The 21,185-nt window shown below is 42.9% G+C and overlaps 2 protein-coding genes across 4 annotated transcripts in view; one reads left to right on the top strand and one right to left on the bottom strand.

Moving 5' to 3' along the window:
- Positions 1–455: 455 nt before the first annotated feature.
- On the bottom strand, positions 456–14,332 carry ndufaf5 (NADH:ubiquinone oxidoreductase complex assembly factor 5). The gene is made up of 12 exons (XM_030051038.1): positions 14,118–14,332; positions 12,447–12,569; positions 10,503–10,543; positions 9,763–9,826; positions 8,595–8,642; positions 8,372–8,475; positions 7,913–7,952; positions 6,756–6,953; positions 5,553–5,613; positions 4,293–4,376; positions 1,007–1,089; positions 456–664 (listed from the first exon to the last, which is right to left on the bottom strand). The coding sequence occupies exons 1-12, from the start codon at positions 14,178–14,180 to the stop codon at positions 578–580; spliced, it is 996 nt and encodes a 331-aa protein (XP_029906898.1). The 5' UTR covers positions 14,181–14,332; the 3' UTR covers positions 456–577.
- Positions 14,333–15,818: 1,486 nt separating this feature from the next.
- Positions 15,819–21,185, top strand: part of esf1 (ESF1, nucleolar pre-rRNA processing protein, homolog (S. cerevisiae)) — a 15,175-nt gene continuing 9,808 nt past the window's right edge. Inside the window, exons 1-4 of one of the 3 annotated variants that reach the window (XM_030081742.1) lie at positions 15,819–15,933; positions 18,435–18,871; positions 18,984–19,342; positions 20,048–20,161. In XM_030081742.1, the coding sequence (XP_029937602.1) occupies positions 18,457–18,871; positions 18,984–19,342; positions 20,048–20,161 (888 nt within the window). In that variant the 5' untranslated portion in view covers positions 15,819–15,933; positions 18,435–18,456. The other 2 variants (XM_030045190.1, XM_030044403.1) reach the window with 2 other exon arrangements.

The following is a 21,185-nucleotide window of genomic DNA, read 5'->3' as shown; positions in this document are numbered from 1 at the left end:
TGGTTGTCTGTCTGTCACTGAAAGTTAAGCCTCCAAATCCAATCCAGTGTCTCACTCTCTCCACCAGTCACATAAAAATGAAACGTCATAATCAATAACAGAACACATAATTCTATTTTTTATTTAAAAAAAAAAAAAATCCCCCACAGAACCCGAAGCCCGACCCGACCCACCCAATTCACGTAAATTTTAGGCCCGACCCGACATTTTCGGGTCGGGTCGGGTCGGGTTCGGGCAGAATATGAGAACTCTAGTTCCTATGGGTAGCATTTCCTGTTAGCTTAGCATAAAGACTTGAAGTCTATGGGAGTCGTTAGCCTAGCTGAGTCAAAATCAGAAAAAGATATTGCCCAAAACGTTGGAGCTGGAGTATTCCTGTAAGCTTTATTCTGGATGGAAGAGTCCGTAGCTCTTCTTCATCTCATGTCTGAAAGTAAACATCACTCACATGTCTGTTCTCTTTGCTCAGGTTTATTGCATTAAATGTCACGACAGCAGCTGATATCAACGTGGCTACAAAACATAGATATTTAAATAAAACACTATTTACAACAAGCAGGAGAACAGATGTCCCTCTCTACGCCTGGTCCGAGGGCGTCGGCTGGCTGATCTTCGACAGATCCCCGAACGACGCCGTGGCCGAGCCTCGCTTCGCTGGTTTGGCCTGCCGAAGAAAACACACGTCTTTCAAAATCACAATCTGGACATTTTCATATCAAACGCCTGTTTTTCTGTGGCAGACTAAAACACCACAGAGGGAGCCGGTCCATCTCCAGTTCATGAGTCCTGTGTTGTCTGTGTTTCTGACATTCAGGCCCCGCCCACACCGTTTGATTGACAGGTGACTTCTATGTGATGTGTTTTGCAGACACACCACCGCACACAACACGACTAAATGTTCTGATGACAAAACATCAAGAAAACGTGACCACACCTGAATTTATTCGAAATGAACTTTACTACAATTTTTTTTAATGTATTGATGTTTTTTTTTTTTTTTTTTTACCTGTGACTCATGAGGCTTCCAGCCAATCATGTAGAGGATCTCGAAGGTGGCAGGAACAGAGCCGTCCTCGTTTCCGTACATCTCTGAAACAGTTTCAAACAGACGACGTCACGTTTTAATGAAGCAGGAAGCAGGAATTCACCTCCTGCCGTCCTCACCACCCAACAAAAACCACAGCGGCTGACGTCGGCATGCAAAGTCAATATTTCAGCTACACATACGTGATGTGAAGTGACCTCTCTAACAGCCGGGTTTACATGGGCTCTCCAACGTTTTGGGTAAAATACCTCTTTTTTCCGACTTCCCCAGACTGAGACCAGATGTTGGACACCATTTCCACCTCTGGACGTCCAGTGGTTCAGTTCCTATGGGTTTATTTTTTCACTTTGACGGAACCAGGCTAACGACTCCTATAGACTTCAAGTCTTTATGCTAAGCTAACATGAAATGGAACTGACCCACTGGACGTCCAGAGGTGGAAATGGTGTCCAACATCTGGTCTCAGTCTGGGGAATTTGGTAAAAGGGGACTTTGTCCAAAACGTTGGCGTGCTCCTTCAAACATCAGTTTTGTCTCTATGCTTTGGAAACTGACAGCAGCTGTGGTTTTCACACCATTTTTGATCCCGTACCTTCTAATCACAACTTTATCATCTTGAAATATCAAATTATTTTTTTAGATATTTAGCTCATTTAGATAATAATGATAATTTTTCATGATCACGGCTTTAAAAGGACCAGAGCACTGCAAAAAGTCAAAATCTTACCAAGATTATTTCTTATTTCAAGTCAAAAATGTCTTATTCCTAGTCAAAATATCTCATTACACTTAAAATAAGACATGATCACCTCAGAAGTAACTTGTTTTTAGACAATTGTCTCTTGTTTCAAGTGAAAATTTGCTTGTTTCATTGGCAAAATTTGTTTCTTGTTTCTAGCAAATTTTCACTTGTTTCAAGTGAATTTTCACTTGAAACAAGTGAAAATTGTCTAAAAACAAGTTACTTCTGAGGTGATCATGTCTTATTTTAAGTGTAATGAGATATTTTGACTAGAAATAAGACATTTTTGACTTGAAATAAGACAAATAATCTTCGTAAGATTTTGTGTTTTTGCAGTGAGCAGTCAGTCGGCTGCCTCGTGATCAGATCGGTTTACTGTCATCACACTGACATGATGTACGGACATTAATTTGACAATAACACACTGATGTTAGGCTACAGAGCAGCTTTACAGATTCATTTTTTTTTTCACCAAATTTGGCCACCAAATTGTCCAAAGCAACAATAAGACATGGTCCTCAGCTGCATGTTAAGCAAGTGATAAAGATCAGCTGAAGTGTCCGGCTGTCTGTCTGAGGACAGGGAAGTGAAACAGCCCAGGCTAAAAGTGTCTTTGTGTGAGAAATGTCCATTTTGGGTTCGTCTGATGTGTCACGGTCAGAGGACCACGCAGAGTTTAACCCAGGAAACTCTGACGGCACTGGAACAAAACTGAACACCAGACTTTTAAAGGACATTTGACCCGAGACACCAAGGTCACCGGGGGGTCGCCGGTAGATTCCTGCCTCCGTTAGCAGTTTTGACTGAGTGACCTTTGAATGTGCACTTTTTAAAAAAAGAAACACAGTTAACATGTGGTGGCTGATGGAGCTGGGTTTGTTCCTCAGTCAGGTTTTAGCGCAGGCTGCTTCAGCGAGGTCAGGTCACACCATCGCTTCCTGTGGTTCACCAGATATTACAGCACACTATCGCACTTGTATCACACTTCCCAGAAATTTCTAACAAACACAACAGAAACCTGACAGATACGGCTGTGTGACATCTAAAATGATCTTGCATTTCGGAACATTTTGTATTTTCTCACTGTTGAGATAGTGCTCTTCACTGTGACTCAGCATTATGTAAATAAAAACTGTGGCTACCGATTTTCTTGTGCAAATTCCCTCTGTGCAATAATCCATATTCAATACCATACTTATGTGCAATATGTACATAAGTACATAATGTATGTACATGTACATAAAACCTATAGTGCAATAACTCCTGTCCATGTTTGCACTTGTACATATATTTTTTCTTTCTTTTTATTCTATATATATTTATATTTATATTCCTTTCTTTATTTTTCTTGACTAATTGCTCTTTTTACTTTACACTTTGAGTGGGAGTTGTTATTGTAACAAAAAGTAATTTCCCCCTGGGGATCAATAAAGTATTCTGATTCTGATTCTGATTCTGTTCGCTGAAGTGTTACTGTGGAACTGCTGTCACTAAAGGTGACCAGGTTTTCAGAGCAAATCTGGTAATTTTGCAAAAAAAAATGCTGAAAATTTTGCTGTTGGTTTGTCTCATTTTACATGTGTGACCTTACTTAACTAACCAGTCCATGTCTGTGGTATTTTTAAGACCATTGAGAGATATTAAGAAGTTTTAAGACTTTTATTTTTTTATTGCCAATTAACCCTTTACCATTCTGGCCAGGGGATGTTCAGGGGGGAAATAAAAGGCCAACAGTAGAAGCCAGATCGAAGCTGTGAACATCATCTGAAAGCTGGAACCTGAGGATTAATTTGAGATGCAGCTCAGCTCTGTGGGTCAGGTTATCAGGCTCGATGTCTGTGCATGGATTTGGTGTCAAAAACTTCTTGGACATTTCTGTAAGAACTGCATTTTTCAGTGATTGGATGTTGAGCATTCTGTTGTGTAAATGTGTCAGAAAGTGACCCTTCCTGTCAGTCCAGCTGGAGAAGCAGAGCTCCTCTGAACGGCCTCGCTCTCTAGTTTGTGTGTGGAAAGTCTGATGAGGCTGTGATTCTCCTAGAGGTCACTAGAGGTCATTTTCTCCAGCGACGTCCAGTTGGACAAAAGTCTCTGGCTGCAGTGAAATGGCTGCTATGGGGGCCAACATCATCACACAGGAATCAAATGTGGCTCATTGAATCCACAAGAGTCTCAGCTTTCCAGTCAAAGCCAACTGATGCAGCTCCAAGACTGTTTAGGCCCCAGTCTGCACACACACACCATTTTACAACAGGCCACAAGAACACATGTGGACTGCAGGCTTTGGGGCCCAAACTGCATGGGATTAGCAGAAGGTGGGCGTGTCTGCAAAGGGGAGAGAACCCATTTTCATTCACACAGCTGGAGGTCAGAGGTCAAGGGGGTGATATTTAGCCTGCTTGCCGACAACCTGACATGATATACTTGAGATCAGTCGATTCCTTAGGTTGTCTGGTTTCTAATGATAACAGACCAAAGCTGCACGCTCATCCCGTTCACACTCACCTTTGTAAACAGCTGCTGCTGCCAGCATGGTGTCTCTGTGCAGCAGAGCCCGTCTGTTCCATGCACAGTTACTCTCTCCCATACCTGCAGAACAGGAGAACACATGAGGAACCTGAAGAACATGAGAACACATGAGGAACCTGCAGAACATGAGAACACATGAGGAACCTGCAGAACATGAGGACACATGAGGAACCTGCAGAACATGAGAACACATGATGAACCTGCAGAACATGAGGACACATGAGGAACCTGCAGAACATGAGAACACATGATGAACCTGCAGAACATGAGAACACATGAGGAACCTGCAGAACATGAGGACACATGAGGAACCTGCAGAACATGAGGACACATGAGGAACCTGCAGAACATGAGGAACCTGCAGAACATGAGGACACATGATGAACCTGCAGAACATGAAGAACCTGCAGAACATGAGAACACATGAGGAACCTGCAGAACATGAGGACACATGAGGAACCTGCAGAACATGAGGACACGAGGAACCTGCAGAACATGAAGAACCTGCAGAACATGAGGACACATGAGGAACCTGCAGAACATGAAGAACCTGCAGAACATGAGAACACATGAGGAACCTGCAGAACATGAGGAACCTGCAGAACATGAGGACACGAGGAACCTGCAGAACATGAGGAACCTGCAGAACATGAGGAACCTGCAGAACATGAGGACACATGAGGAACCTGCAGAACATGAGGACCCCTGAGGAACCAGCGGAGAACACACACACACACACACACACACACACACACACACACACACAAACACACACACACACCCTGGGAGCTCATTAATTATTCCGATATCGTATTGATCAGAACAGAGCGATCAGAGTCTCAGGTGAACCCCGGAGCCTGAATTTGATTTCGTCCATATGGTTGCCTTCTGAGATATTAATATCACATGTTCATATCTACATAAGGATATGATGATGTATCACTCAGCTCTACTGCACACACACATTTTACAGCACATTACAGCGTAACACAGCGCCACCTACAGGCCAGTTTAACACCACAGCTACACACCACGCTGCTCTGGAACATCACTGTTCTGATGTCTGTCAGTTGTTTTTATGTATTTATCCTGTTTTTTTTATTGTACTCTCAGCATGTCCTCAATGATCCCCATGATTTAAATAAAGGCTGATGAATGAATGAATGAATGAATGAATGAATGAATGAATGTGGTGAAAACTGCTCTCGTCTTGTGTTGTTTTGCAGCAGACGGTACCTTGTAAGTCGTTCATGACCTCAAAGATTCCTGGATAGTGAACCTGGATCTCATCGATGTCCTGCAGAGAGAGAGAGAGAGAGAGAGAGAGAGAGAGAGAGAGAGAGAGAGAGAGAGAGACATACAGAGACAGGACTGGCTTTACTGCATGACCTTAAAAACACATTAACCATGAATAAAATGAGAATGCAGCAGTGTGTGCTCATGTCCACACACACACACACACACACACACACACACACACACACACCTTTCTACACCTTTACACAAAACACAGGACACATGAAAACACAAAAGGAGAATAAAAAAATGCTAAAGTTCCCATCAAAGTGTTTTCTTGCGTCACTAAAGGCCTCAGATCAGCTGACAGCTCAGCGTCTCACCGCTGACCCGCGTTTGACTGCGAGACGCCGTCATGCCGTGACTCATCGTCCCAAGTTCACCTCCCACAGGGTTTGTTTTGCACAGTTTGCTTCCTCTTTCAGCCCGAGTGTCACTTCACTGGATCTTATCGTGTTCCTGTCCTGTGGAGAGCCGCTTATCTCTGAGCTCTGTGTTTAAAGACCATTTCACTTTTCTTTACTGTTCGTTAAAGGAACAAACTCCAACGTTTTGGGCACAGTTTCCTGACTTCCCCAGACTGACACCAGATGTTGGACGCCATCTCCACCTCTGGACGTCCACTGGTTCAGTTCCTATGGGTAGCATTTCCTGTTAGCTTAGCATAAAGACTTGAAGTCTATGGGAGTCGTTAGCCTGGCTCTGTCAGAGTGAAACTTGCGGGTAAATCAGAAGCTTCAGAGCTGCTGGAAGGTTTATTATTTCACTTTGACTGAGCCAGGCTAACAACTCCCATAGACTTCAAGTCTTTATGCTAAGCTAACAGGAAATGGTACCCATAGGAACTGAACCACTGGACGTCCAGAGGTGGAAACAGTGTCCAACATCTGGTCTCAGTCTGGGGAAGTTGGGAGAAGGATATTTTGCCCAAAATGTTGGAGTATTCCTTTAATCACTTGGCAACAATGGTGTGAAAATGTATTATTTTGGTGAATTATTTTGTTTGGGTTTTGTTTAATTTTTGAAAAGGACATATAAATCATGTTTACTGGTATATTTTATCATGGGTTTAAACTTTGTGAAGGACTCCGGTTGCAGCTGGAAGTCGTGGCTGTGAGCGTGTGTTCCCTCAGGTCCTCGTACCACAGTGAGCATGCTGAAGCCGGCCTGGCCCAGCAGGTTGCCCAGGTCGGTGACGGCGGTGTAGGGCGACACGTGGGGCGAGAAGCCGCCCTCGCGCTCCGTCTCGGCCAGCTGCAGCGAGCAGCGCAGCTCGTACAGCGTCTCGCCGCCCACCATCGCCCCGATGAAGACGCCGTCCGGCTTCAGCACCTGCTGGATCTGACAGGACGACACAGCTGTCAATCAAAGGCCAAACAAACTCCATCATCACACTCAGGCCTGGAAAAACCACAGATTAAAGTAAAACCGACAGTATTTTCAGTAGAGATGGAAAGCTCTTCTTATTTCTCAAGATCAAGGGTGGATCTAGACAAATATTCATGGGGTGGCATGGAGACTTTAACGGGTGGCAGAAATATATATGCTGATTTAATACCAAACAATCACATATATCAGTATTTGCTTGGAAAACCCCCAAATGAGGATATTTTAACTCAAAAACATTCTATTATTGTGGTACATGAGTAAAGCATTGAATAGAAAACCAAAAGGTGGCATTAGAATTATTTATTTATTTATTTATCAACCCCTTAAATAGTGGGAGTGCCATCTTTTGCTGCATTTACTTGCACTCGGACATTTGAGTCTCGTAACAGCGAGTTTCCGAACAGCCACGATTAAAAAATAAATAAATAAATTGTCTGAAATTGGGGTGGCAACTAGGGTGGCAAGGCATTTTTCTAGGGGGGCAGCTGCCACCCCCTGCCACCCCCTAGAACCGCCTATGCTCAAGATACAGTTTAATACGTGACAAAGGCTTCATGAATCAACACAACCAGGATGCAAAATTATAACAGATTAAAGTTAAATAAAGAAATTTGTTGTTTTCTGAGACACAAATCTGTCTCTGCTGTCACTCCAGAGGTCAGATGGATGGACGAGTCGTGTCTTTTGTGATTTCAAAAGCCGAATAAAATCAGGCGTTGATGTAACCTCGTCCGATCCCTAATTATCACAATGCTTTTTTGTTTTCTTGTGAAAGATTGTGTGCTCATAGAACTCACACGGGCTTGATTCTTGTTAGAAAAATGTGTCTATTTACTCGTCTCCATGTGTTTTATTAATGTGTTTCTGTGCAAATGATTTGTGGGTACAATAGAAATGTCTGTGTTCCTGACCTGTCTCAGAGCTCCAGGCAGGTCATTGATCCAATGCAGACTGGAGGGAGAGAGAGAGGGAGAGAGAGAGAGAGAGAGAGAGAGAGAGAGAGAGAGAGAGAGAGAGAGAGAGAGAGAGAGAGAGAGAGAGAGTGTTTTTATCATCCATTCAATTAAAAAAGTGACTGTTTAAGATTTTACACAGAGGATCATATGGATGGAGCTGCTGTGAGATTTATTTTTCCACTTTGACAGAGCCAGGCTAACGACTCCCATAGGCTTCAAGTCTTTATGCTAAGCTAACAGGAAATGCTACCCATAGGCACTGAACCAGTGGACGTCCAGAGGTGGAAACGGTGTCCAACATCTGGTCTCAGTCTGGGGAAATCAGAAATAAAGGGGTCATTTTGCCCAAAATGTTGTAATATTCCTTTAAGGCTGGCGTGTGTGGGCAGAGCGGAGCTGGAGCTGCATGCTCACCTCATGCTGCTCACCACCAGGTCGAAGGTGTTTTCTCTGAAGGGCAGGAACTCCTCGTCAGCCAGGACGCAGTGAGTCGGCATCTCGCAGCTCCTCCTCTGTTTCTGTGGATGGGAAAAGGGAAATTTAAATAAATAAATAAAATAAAACTGAGGTTGACATGAATCCAGAGGAGCAGACAGACAGGATACAGCCGGTGTGTGTGAAGCTGCTGTGAACTCACCAGAGCGGAGTGTGTGATGTCAGTCAGGAGGAGGCGCTGCACGACGTCCTGAAACAGCAGCAGACAGTCGCTCACACACATGAAGGGCAGCACAGACACACAGGTACGAGCTGCAGGGAGGAAGCTCATTGGCTCAGGTACACCAAAACAGGCGGAGCTAACTTTTTTTTTTATTTTATTTTTCTCCGAGTCCAGGTTCGCAGACTCTTGTTAAAATGGCAAAAAAAAAAATCCTGATCATCTTCTGGCACTCATGATTCTGGAGGGTCGGCAGGGGAGCGGATCTGATTTTCCTCCATCGATATAAAACGCTGCAGAGCGCTGATTGGTCAGAGAGAAACTGAACAGTGAAGCCCCGCCTCTCGCTGCTTATAATCAGGAAATACAAAAAGCAAGTCGCAAAACCTGTATCGTAGTCGATCATCTATCCAAGTAAAAAATGTCTTTTTTCGGCAAATATCTTAGTCACATAATATCACAGTGTCATGCAGCCGTTTGGAGCTGGTCTAGTTTTGTAAAATAAAATTTGCTGGTGCCAAAAGTGAGTAGAGTGAATGAAATAACTAGTTTAACGAGCTAACGAGCTACCAAGCTAACGAGCTAACGAGCTAACGAGCTAACCTCAGTGATTAGTTTGACTGGACATTTTAGTAGCAGAGGCTCCTCCTCTCTTACTGTGGGTTTTTTTTTTTAAATGAAAACATCAGAGGGTTGTAAATATTATACATAAACGTCAACATGCAGATGCAATTTCAAATCCATTTCACAAAAATATATTCTGTATGTTTATGTCTTATTTCTACAGTTTTTAATGCTTTCAAAATAAATCCCACTGGCTGTCGTCATGAGGCTAAAGTCGGGTTTTGAATCACAATCAAAATATGCAAAGCTTCATGATCAGAAACTATACGGATTTTCAAAAAACACGTTCTCCATCGTTTCTCTGTCAGTGCAGAAAGAAAATGTATAAATTATATCTGGTTGAAAACTTTCTGATCCATCTTTTACAGGATATATTGTGTGTATAATTTTAAAAGCTACTTCTTTCTAGTCGTCTAATTTTACTCAGAAAACGTAGTGGCTCCGCCCACTGAGGTTGGATTCAGCCAATGAGCTTCCTCTGCCTCTCAGGTGTGTGTAGAACACAGGCAGTGAGGTCTGGACTCACCTTGCTCAGATGCTCTGCGATGTGACTCTTCCCACAGCCGACGTCCAGAGCCAAAGGAAACGTCCTGGGACAGAAGACAGAACGTCATCAGGACTGAAGATCCACCGGCGCTGAGTTAAATTAACATTTGTTTAATTTAATTTAAACATTTGTTTAATTCAATTTGTTTAATTAACCTTTTAGGTCTGTATTAGTAAAAAACAAATGTAAAAATGATCACAAAATTCTAAAAAAAAAATGGCAAAAAGTAACCTAAAATTTGGAGGAAAACAAACAAACAAGAAAATGATATTCCTAAATATTAAAATGATGTTATTAAAGGTCAGATTAGTGATGTGGGATTAGCCGTTCACAAGCATTTAAATCCAGTAAAACTGAAATGAACATTGAAGCCCTTCTGTCTTTAAGGCAGGTGTCACTTACTTGGCAACACAGTACAACGTTTTTCTTTTAAATTAAATTAAATTAAATTCAGTATTAATTTAAATACAAATCCAGTGAAAAGGGAAATTAAATTTTTAATCATATTATGGAAACGTTGCCCCGCCCCCCCCCGGCTTTTCTTCCACTTTGACTCAGACGGAGAGGCAGAGTCTGAGTGGTTTTCATATCGACTGTCATGTAAATCAAAACGGTGCTGATTATTAAAAGAGTCCTGATGACGGGTCGATCCCTAATAAGGACGTTCTTCCTGAAGCGGTGTGTGTGTGTGTGTGTGTGTGTGTGTGTGTGGACGTTACCTTGCGATGTCGTAGACTCGATCTGCCACTCTGCTGCCCACCTGCAGGGACAGCAGACGGGGAGGTACACCTTGTTAGTGCGCTCTCTTCTCACCTTTTCTCAAACATTCGTGCAGGGAGGCTCCTTCATTCTTCACTCAGTCTCACAGATCACCTGCAGCGTTCACTGTTCCCCCGTCAGTTTGGGCTGTAAACTAAGGCCCTGTTCCCACCTGGTGTGAACACCTGTCCTGAGAAACCTCACGCACCGATGCAAACCGAGCTGCAGGTCGACTCTAAAGCAGCAGGCTGATGACCCTAACCCCGTGGAGACGCTGAAACACAACGTCCCTCGTTACTGACGCCTGACGTCGTTACCATAGCAGGGTTTCCGCTACATGTAATTCATCGTGGCACACCGCCACGGCAAAATAAAAGCCGCCACACTCTCGGAATGATGATTTTTTTTCTTCCAGATCTTAAAACAATTTTAAATGGATATATATACACACATATATAGGCTATGTAACCTTTATTTGCGCAAATATACTTATTATAATCAGTTTGAAATGATAATTTAAATATCATGAAATGTTACATTACAATGCAATTAACTTTATTTTGAAAAATGAACACCGGAGTCATCACCCGCCTGTTTGATTATTACTGCTGTGCGCTCGCAGAGGGAGGGGAAAGGGCAAGAGAAAGGTACTTAGGCAAGAATAAATTTAATCCATTTTTTTGGTCAAGCCTGTGAAAACGACCCTAAGGTTATCATTAATGTTAACACTGTAGGGACTATAATTTTCGCGATCACGAAATTTGCCACATAAAACACAATCTATTTTTTAACGCGGAATATCACCGAATTTGACATAATTTGAATGAAATGCTGTTTTTGTGTGGATTATGGACGTATGTCTGGGGAAAATCACATGGAGGGAAGCAAATCTGGGAGGCACAACCCCTCCAGTGGTTTCACCTGCACCTTCACCACCAAGAAAAAAACATTACAACAGCTGCACCGGCACTGTACCAGTCCAAAAGGCAGAGAAACTTTCCAGCTACAGCAGCGCACTGACATAGATTGTGTAACAAAGCGAAGAGGTGCCACTCCGCTCTATTTTCACTGGCTAACAGCAGCACACTGGCTTAGCTTGTCTATTCAGAGAAGAGGTATCACTTCGGCTTATTTTTCAATCTATGTTATCACAGGCATACTACTGCTCATTCATTGGTAGCTGAATTGTTAGGTCTGTTTGATAAGTAATTTACATTTAAAAAGAAAATAATAATAATAATTTAATATATTGTTAAATGGGGAGGGGAGGGGGGGGGGGTGTCAATGATGCTGAAGCCCTCCCCCACAGTTTCAAAAAAATCCTAGAGGAAACCCTGCCATAGCAACCCACAAAGATAGCTTGGTGACGTCTGGAGACACGAATCTGAACATGTTTATTTGTTCCAGTTTTTTTTTTTTTTTTCCTGACAGGTGAATCATTAACAGTGACTGTTGAAGCTCTGCCTCTGAGAGACAGTGAGTCACACTGATGCACGCTCTCTGCTGTACACTCAGTTTGTCATTTAGTTTAACTTTTTTTCTTTTTTTTTTTACAATAATAATGGGCTCAAGCTCTATAAACAGGCCACAGGTAAACATTTAGTTTGGACAACAGAGGGGAGGAGCAGAGTGAGCTAGAGGAGGAGGAGGAGGTGAAGGAGTAAGAGGAGCAGAAGGTTTTTCATGTCTCCTATCAGTGTGTAGTTGGTGCTTTGTGTGTTTACTCAAATGATGGTTTGTGTTTGTCGTGTGCTGACGCAAAAACACATTTTGTAAAAGAGTTTGATGAGACCTTTTTGCTGGTTTGGTGTGAGGTTTTGTGTTTAGTGTGTAGAGGTTTAGTTTCAAAGAAAGAGCCTCAGCAATCAGAAAGCCTGTGCGATGTGCAGGTGTGCAGCTCGTACCTCCTCTCTCAGGTAGTCGTACTTGCTGCTGTCCTGCAGGGAAGCCGCCCAGCTCCTCTGCTGCCTCTTCATCCTCCTGTCGAAAATGTTCATGGCTCCTCCGGCAGAGAGACGCCGGCACTCCTGAGGACACAGACCGGACAGGAACCTTTATTTATATGGAGCAGTGGTTCTCATATGGGGGTACACATACCCCTAGAGGTACGTTGGAGTACTGCACTGAGAGTTTTCAAAAAAAGAAATGTGACTTTAAAAACGTGCCGAGGCTCATAGTGCGTAAAAGTGTCTGACGCTCTGCTGCCTCAGTACCTGCAGAGCTCCAAACCTCCTCTGGCATCAACATCAGCACAGAAATATTTAAATCTTCAATCAGGCTCCTCCATGTGTCGGTCTGATGGACGAGTCTGGGTTTGGGGAGCGCCAGGAGAACGTTCCCCGCCTCCAGGAGAACGTTCCCTGCCTGAGCGCATTGTGCCGACTGTGCAGTTTGCTGGAGGAGGGGTCACGCTGTGGGCTGGTGTTTCTGGGCTCGGCCTCGGCCCCTCAGCTCCACTGAAGGGAAATCTGAACGCTTCAGCTCACCGACACATTTTGGACAATTCTCTGCTTCCAGCTCTGTGGGACCAGTTTGGGGAAGGAAGGCCCTTTCCTGTCCCAGCATGACTGAGCCCCAGTGCACAGAGCAGCTCCATAAAGGCGTGGCCGGCTGAGTTTGGGGTGAAAGAACTTGACAGAGCCCCGACCTCAACCCCATCCAGCACCTCTGGGATCAACTAGAACGCAGACTGGGAGCTGGACCCTCTGGTCCAACATCAGAGTCTGAGCTCACAAAGGCTCAAAACTCCCACAGACACTCCAACATCTGGCAGAAACTCCCACAGACACTCCAACATCTGGCACAAACTCCCACAGACACACTCCAACATCTGGCAGAAACTCCCACAGACACTCCAACATCTGGCAGAAACTCCCACAGACACTCCAACATCTGGCAGAAACTCCCACAGACACACTCCAACATCTGGCAGAAACTCCCACAGACACTCCAACATCTGGCAGAAACTCCCACAGACACACTCCAACATCTGGCAGAAACTCCCACAGACACTCCAACATCTGGCAGAAAGCCTCCCAGCAGAGTGGAGGCTGTTCTCCACATTAAAGCCTCTGGGTTCAGGATGGAGCTCAGAGAAGCTCCTGCAGGTGGAGGTGGACTTCTGTCCACAGAGAGCAGCATTAACCTTTACAAGCTCATTAAAATAATAAAACCGAGACATAAACAGACGGAGGACAATTAAAAACAGGGGGTTACACAGGTAAGAAGGGACTTTATGAACATGGCTTTGCAAATGAAAACACACCAATGCTGCCGTCCCAGCTGTGACACACAGAGCATGCATGTGGAATTTTACAGACTGTTACACAGGTCAGTGAAGGCAGCAGGTTGCAGTGCACTTCACTGAACAAGGCAAGATGATGACTGATAATTATTCATAATCCGGGCAGGACGTGAAGGTGTGGAGGCTGGAGCCGCTCTGAGCTCCTCTGCTGTTTATTCAGAATCATATGAATGTTAATGAAAGCTGCTCCAGTTGGCTGAGTGACACTGTGGTGAGTGTGTGTGTGTGTGTGTGTGTGTGTGTGTGTGTGTGTGTGTGTGTGTGAGCTGACCTGTGTGTGTGTCAGCAGCCTCGTCGCTCTGCTGCACAGTGTGCGTCCCGCCGCGCTGTTCATCCTCACAGCTCCTCACTGATAATAATGTTATTATTAATTATAATAATTTTATATTGATCAGGTGGGACCAGGCGGCTCTCCGGGTCAAACACCTCTCTGCTCTCAGTTGTACAACAGCAACACCGGCTCGCTGCTGGCGGCCATATTGAATGGTGACGTCACAAAAGACGGCGCGAAAAGGTGGAGCTGGATTCTGATTGGCCGCCAGGAAAATCTGGAGCTGGATCACACCTGGACCGGAGGGAGTATGAGCAAATAAAAACATTAAAAAATATATGAATTACGATTTATATGCTATTACTAATACAGATGCTGCATTGAAAATAATAATGACAATGTATGTGCTGCTGTTATGAGAAAAACAAACAAACAAATAAACAAACACACCAGAACATCAGCAATGCATGCAGAGGCTGAGGTAGATAGATAGATATTAATCCCAACTCCTGCACAAACTATGTCTATTAACACTAGAAGAGAAAAATATCTTTAGAAAAATAAACACAAAAAAATAAGTAAAGTGGATCAGTACAAAGAATATAAGACAAAAAACAAACAAAACAAACAAACAAACAAACAAAAAACTCTGCATACCCTATAACAGTAATAAGAAACTAAAATATAGCCTGCTAAAAGGTATCTGTGGAATATCTATAGACCTTCCACCTTTCAACCTTTGCACAGACTACATGTGTGATAAATACATCTGCAAATTGTCTATAGAATAGAATGTTTATATAAAATAGATGTATACTTGTGATGTATAATTTTTAGTCTAATTTCCATGTGTGATTCTCTGAAGGCCGGCAGTGTAATTTAACATGATTACAAACAGTTAGCAGTTTCTCAGCTTCATACTGGAACACGGTGGACAGCAGTGATCTGTGATCCAGTCATGCTATAGACTCTAAACACGGACATAAAGCCATAAATGTCAAGTTATGTCATGACCCTCCTTAAAAATAAAATATATGATTTTAAATAGCCTAAATTTGGAGATGAAAATGGCTTTATAAAGTAATTTCCATTTTGCTTCCATTTATTACAAAAAAAAAAAGCTCAAATGAAGGAAAGATGAAGATATTTTCAAAAATGCATCTGCTCAGTGGGAGAAAAGCACTGCAGGACCAGGTTTCAACACTTTGGACTCTAAATAACATTTAGAATTAATTCCAAAAAGGTCAACAAAGCCTCTTACCTGCTGATTTTAGGTTCTGGATCATTAATTTCACCTAAAATATTAATCAAACCATGTTTTAATGTAGAGGCTTGTGTTTGGCACAAAGGAATCACATATATATCAGTTTCTTCTTTTAAATCTCTTCTTAAGACTCACTTTTATCGCATGGCCTTTTACTAAGCAGTGGTTTTAATGTAACTTGTATGTTTTTATTGTCTGTGAGATCTTTTAATACCTTGTTTTATCTTGTTTTATGTATTTGTATTATGTTTTATTGTTGTATGGGATCTTTTAGTCATTTATCGTTGTTTTATGTGTGTTTACTTGTGATTTGTTTTTATTGGAAAGCACCTTGTAACCTGGGTTTGGAAAGGTGCTATATAAATAAAATAAAATAAATATATAGATTAAAATTTTTAATGGGTTGTCAGTGGAGAGACAATTAATCTGTCTTGCCGTTCGTCTCGTTTGTCCCGCGCCGCTCGCCGTAGCAGGAAGTGGCAGCAGGTAGTAAACGTCACGGGAGAGCTGCACGCTGGGAAAACACGTGTGTCGGTGTGGACTGGCTGGTCGGTGCGTTTTCACTTGTTTTTTATTCTTAATTTATTTTCTCTGCTGAGTTTTGAGCGAATCTCCGCCGTGAAGTTTGAGCTCCGTTTGTTTGTTCCGCTCGTTCCTGCCGCGTCACGCCGCCGCGACCTCCCGCCTCTCTTTACGGCAGTGTTGTTTACATGTTAGCTCGGTGCTAAGCTAACTGAGCATCTCTCTCTCTCTCTCTCTCTCTCTCTCTCTCTCTCTCTCTCTCTCTCTCTCTCTCTCTCTCTCTCTCTCTCTCCATCTCTCTCTCTCTCTGTCTCTTATAGTTTAACATGTGACGTTTTTTACTGTGTTTCTAATATCGTTTGAAAAGCGGAGCTGTCAAACCCCAAAACCTTAAAGTTTCACTGAACTCCTGAAACTAAACTACTTTTACTGCTAATTCAAGTACTTCAACCACTTCTACTGCTACTACATCGAGTACTACTTCAGGTACTTATGCTAAACCACCTGCAGTACTGTGTACTAGGAAAATACTTTCTCTTCTTCCAGTACTACTTCAAATACTTCAGGCTCTCTGCTTGTGCTACATTTTGTACTTCTTTAAATACTAAAACTTCTTCAGCTACTACTGTTTCTTACATTTCAACACTTAAACACCTCATATTCTCAGGCTACTTTATTGTATATACTTAGCCCTATATACTTTTAATTTTAATTTTTTTATTTATTTATTTATTTTATTTTAAATTTTTTGTTTTTATTGATGATGCTGCTGTAACGTGTGAATTTCCCAGTCTGGGATCAATAAAGTATATCTATCTATCTATCTGTCTATCTACATTAAGTAGTACTTGTAAGTATTAAGATAAGATAAGATAAGATATTCCTTTATTAGTCCCGCGGTGGGGAAATTTCACGCATCACAGCAGCAAAGTGGAGAGCAAGATACGAAGCACAATTTACACAATAAACAGTTTATACAGATAACAGTACCAAAGAGCGATATAAACACTGTAAACAAGTAATGAGAAAAATACTCTGTGAACAATTTAAACCACAGAAGAAAAAAACCCCCAAACTTTCAGCTCTTACTGCTGCTGTCCCATAACAAGCAGAGCCGGGACCACATGTTTATCTCCTGATTGAACTCGATCACAGGCAGGGATGGGATTTGATCAGATTTTATTGATTCTGATTCCATGATCGAATCTGTTTATCGATTAGATTCTTTAATGATTCTCTTTTTGAGTCTCACCGGGCAAAGGGAGGGAAAAAAAGTATAAATTTTTATTGTTTATTTGTACTGACTTTCTTTTATATCATTGTTTTGTTAAAATGCCACCAGATGACTTTTACACAGCTACATTTGAGTGTCCAAATTATTACAGTGAGAAAAAGCCACCGCTCATCCGTAAGCTATACGCTTAGAAAAGGTGCTGGAGCTGAACTTAAGAATAAAGATTACAAAAACAGCAGCCGCACACTCAAACACTGCATATCAAAATTTACTGCAAGCTTTCGCTCATAGACCTTCTTCAGGCATACAGAGCAAGTGAATACAACATGAGGGTTCAAACAGTCACGTCACTTGATTGTAGAATGCCAAACACCTGTGTCAGGCATGGTAATGGCAAGAGAGGCATCATGGGAATTGTAGTCCCAAAAATAGTTGACAACAGAGGCCTCTGTTCTGTATGCCTGAAGAAGGTCTATGACTGAAAGCTTGCAGTAAATTTTGATATGCACAGTGTTTGAGTGTGCGGTTGCTGTTTTTGTAATCAGTGTCCAAATTATTGAAATATTTATTAAATAACTGCACACAACAAATAGTCTTTTTTTTTTTTTTCTCAATCTGGGTCCAGAAGGATCAGATGCCAGTAGCATTTGACTGGAGACGTTCTGATCCAGAAAATAGTTTTAATGCAAAGAATAAAGTAAACCCTACATCTGTGAAATGTCTTTATGTTTTTGTATGCAGTGAAAAATATGACGCAGTGAGCCGGCAGAAAACTGAGACAAGTCCAAAAGCTGTGCATCGTGCATTAAACCCCTGACGCTCAGAAGCCACTACTTTCTAAACTCTTTCAGATTTTAAATCATACATATATACAGTAGAAACTGCGCATTATATGGGATTTGTTTAGTACTTAGGCTGTATAATTATATGTATTTACATGTACAGTTGTATTGAATTATATAGAATTATATAGAATCCAGTTACATCAATTATGATGAATAGTTAGAAAGGGGTAGGTATAAAGAAGTGTACACTTCTTTCTACTCCTTTTTCAAACAGGATACACTATGTTGTTTATCTGTTTCTCTTTTTGTTGTCCTTTTTTGTATTTATATATGGAAAACGTACACATATATATATTATATATATATATTTTTTTGTTGTATACTTGTTTGAAAATAAAATTCTTCATTCATTCATTCATTCAAATTCACTCAAACGTGGAATAAAGACATAGACGTGCACGAGTTAGGCTGAAAGTTGCTGTAACCGCCTCGTTGTCCCGTGTCTCTGCCAGGTGACGCTCTCAGTTTGCAGCCATGTCCTCCAAGAAGAAGCAGGGCGGCGGCGGCGGCGTCAAGGAGGACGAGCGCTTCCTGCGGGTGCAGAAGGACCCGCGCTTCTGGGAAATGCCCGAGAGAGAAATCAAGGTGAAGATCGACAAGCGCTTCCAGTCCATGTTCACCGACAAGCGCTTCAAGGTGAAATACACGGTGGACAAACGAGGCCGCCCCATCAACCACACCTCCACCGAGGACCTGAGACGCTTCTACAAGCTGTCCGACTCAGAGGAGGAGGAGGAGGAGGAGGAGGAGGAGGAGAGGAAGAAGAAGAAGAAGAAGAAGAAGGTGAGAGAGAAGTCGGAGCGGGCGGTCGAGGCTGAGAAAGAGCTGAAGAAAGGAAAGAAAGCGAGAGCGGAGCAGCCGACACGAGGAGTCCGGGTTCTACAGGAAGGTCGGTGCAAGCTTGTGGTTTTCTTTGATTGGAGATGTTACCTTTCAAAATAAAAGCTCATATCAGACATTGCCGTGTTTATCCATCACTTAATACAATTCTCTACCACCAGATGAAGATGATGACGATGAAGATGATGATGAGGAGGAGCAAGCAGCAGACAGAGAGGAGCTGGGAGACAGCATGACAGACGGCAGTGAGGAGGAGGAGGAGGATGATGATGATGTGGAGGCGGAGTCTGGTTCAGAGGAGGCGGAGTCTGGTTCAGAGGAGGCGGAGTCAGGCGTGGACTCTTCCTCGTCGGAGGAGGACAGCGACAGCGAGCTGGACCTGGCCAGGGGGAAGGGCAACATCGAGACCAGCTCTGACGAGGACGAGGAGGACGACGTGGACGAGATCCTGCGGCGCGAGGAAGAGGAGATCGAGCACGACTGGGGCGAGCTGTGCAAGGACGCGCGGCGCGGCGACGAGGTGAGGCGGCGGGACATACACACACACACACACACACACATGATCACACAGATCCCATGATCCCTGTAATCCTTGAATGAAATAATCCAGCGGTTTGGACCTAATCCCCTTTTTTCAGACTCACCCAGACTGTAGCATGTCCTGTTAGCTTAGCATAAACACTTGAAGTCTATGGGAGTCGTTAGCCTGGCTCTGTCACAGTGAAAAAATAAACCTCACAGCAGCTCTGAAGCTGTCTTCAGCAGGATGGACGGACAGATAAATATGAAGGAAAGATGTGTTCAGCGGTTACAGCTCCACCATCTGACTTCTCCTCAAACAAGCTCATTTTAAAAGAAAAAAGAATTTAAAGACGTATTTAAACCCTAACTAACTGCTTGTAGTTTTGTTGTTTTATTGAGTTGTGTTGAAAAACGAATAAACACAAAGAAAACATGACATGATGGTGTTTGATTAAAAGCTCTGGTGTGTGTCCTGTGTCCTGTGTCCTGTGTCCTGTGTCCTGTGTTCTGTGTCCTGTGTCCTGTGTCCTGTGTCCTGTGTTCTGTGTTCTGTGTTCTGTGTCCTGTGTCCTGTGTCCTGTGTCCTGTGTCCTGTGTCCTGTGTCCTGTGTCCTGTGTTCTGTGTCCTGTGTCCTGTGTTCTGTGTCCTGTGTCCTGTGTCCTGTGTCCTGCGTCCTGCGTCCTGTGTCCTGTGTTCTGTCAGGTCTCCTCGCGGCTCGCGCTCTGCAACATGGACTGGGACAGGATCAAAGCCAAAGACCTGCTGGCTTTGTTCAGCTCCTTCAAACCCAAAGGAGGCGTCGTGCTCTCCGTGAAGGTAACACACACACACACACACACACACACACACACACACACACTTTACAAGACGGTAAACTAAAAAGTGATTAGTCACCAGGGAGCGAATGAGGAAAGAGCTGCTAGTAGCTGTTAGTTAGTTAACAGGCCGATGTCGAGTAACTCCAAATCAAATTTCACAGAGTAGCTGATTAGTTAATGATTAATTTATTGAGAAACGAGTGAAGAGTGAAACAGAATAATCGATAAATGTGTAACAGGTGTTTCCTTTATCCTACTAGATCCTGCTGAGTTAGTAGAGAACAGACTGTTAATTCTGTATTAATGAATCTTTAGTTAAAGATCAGGTCATCACACTGGGCCTTACCTCCTTTCATTACTTCAAGGTTATTTAGAGTCTTTAACCCTTCATTATTTCATCATCGTCTTATGATTAATTACAGCCTTTTTGTTTCCCCTCAAGTGATGAATTAGCATCTCAGCGTCATGTTGTTATTTTCAAAGCCCAGAGTTCAGGACACGACTGTTTTCTTTACTGTCAGTGTTTGGTTAAAAGATTAAATTATAAGTTTACTCCCAAACTTTAATGAACCAAAGGATTTGCTTTTAATAAACAGGTTTATTAACTCTCTGGTGTGGGTTTGCACTTTGTTCAGCTTTTAGTTTCCACTTTAAATGTCCACAAGAAACTCAAATATCCACGTCCAGCTCAAACATCTTTTATATCCAGTCCACAGGCAAAAATCCCTTTCAGCATGCAAACATAGAACATCAACGCTTTACAGAAAAGCAAAAAAAAAAACAGTCTGGACCTCACCAGCAGGGATCCAGTGAGCGCAGGAGTGCATGAAGGTCCGTCTGGAAGCTGTAGAACAGTGGTCCCCAAACTACGGCCCGCCTCCACATTAGGCCCGGCCCCCTGAACAATACCAGAGACGCATTATGATTTTTTTTTCAGTCTGGCCACGCGATCGAGACTAATACACGCATAGAACGTGACAAGCCTACTGGAACCTACAAAAGGATTATAAGGAAGGAACACA

The sequence above is a fragment of the Myripristis murdjan genome, chromosome 1, assembly GCF_902150065.1.
Source record: "Myripristis murdjan chromosome 1, fMyrMur1.1, whole genome shotgun sequence".
NCBI lineage: Eukaryota > Metazoa > Chordata > Actinopteri > Holocentriformes > Holocentridae > Myripristis > Myripristis murdjan.
This window is presented reverse-complemented; position numbering and strand designations above follow the sequence as displayed.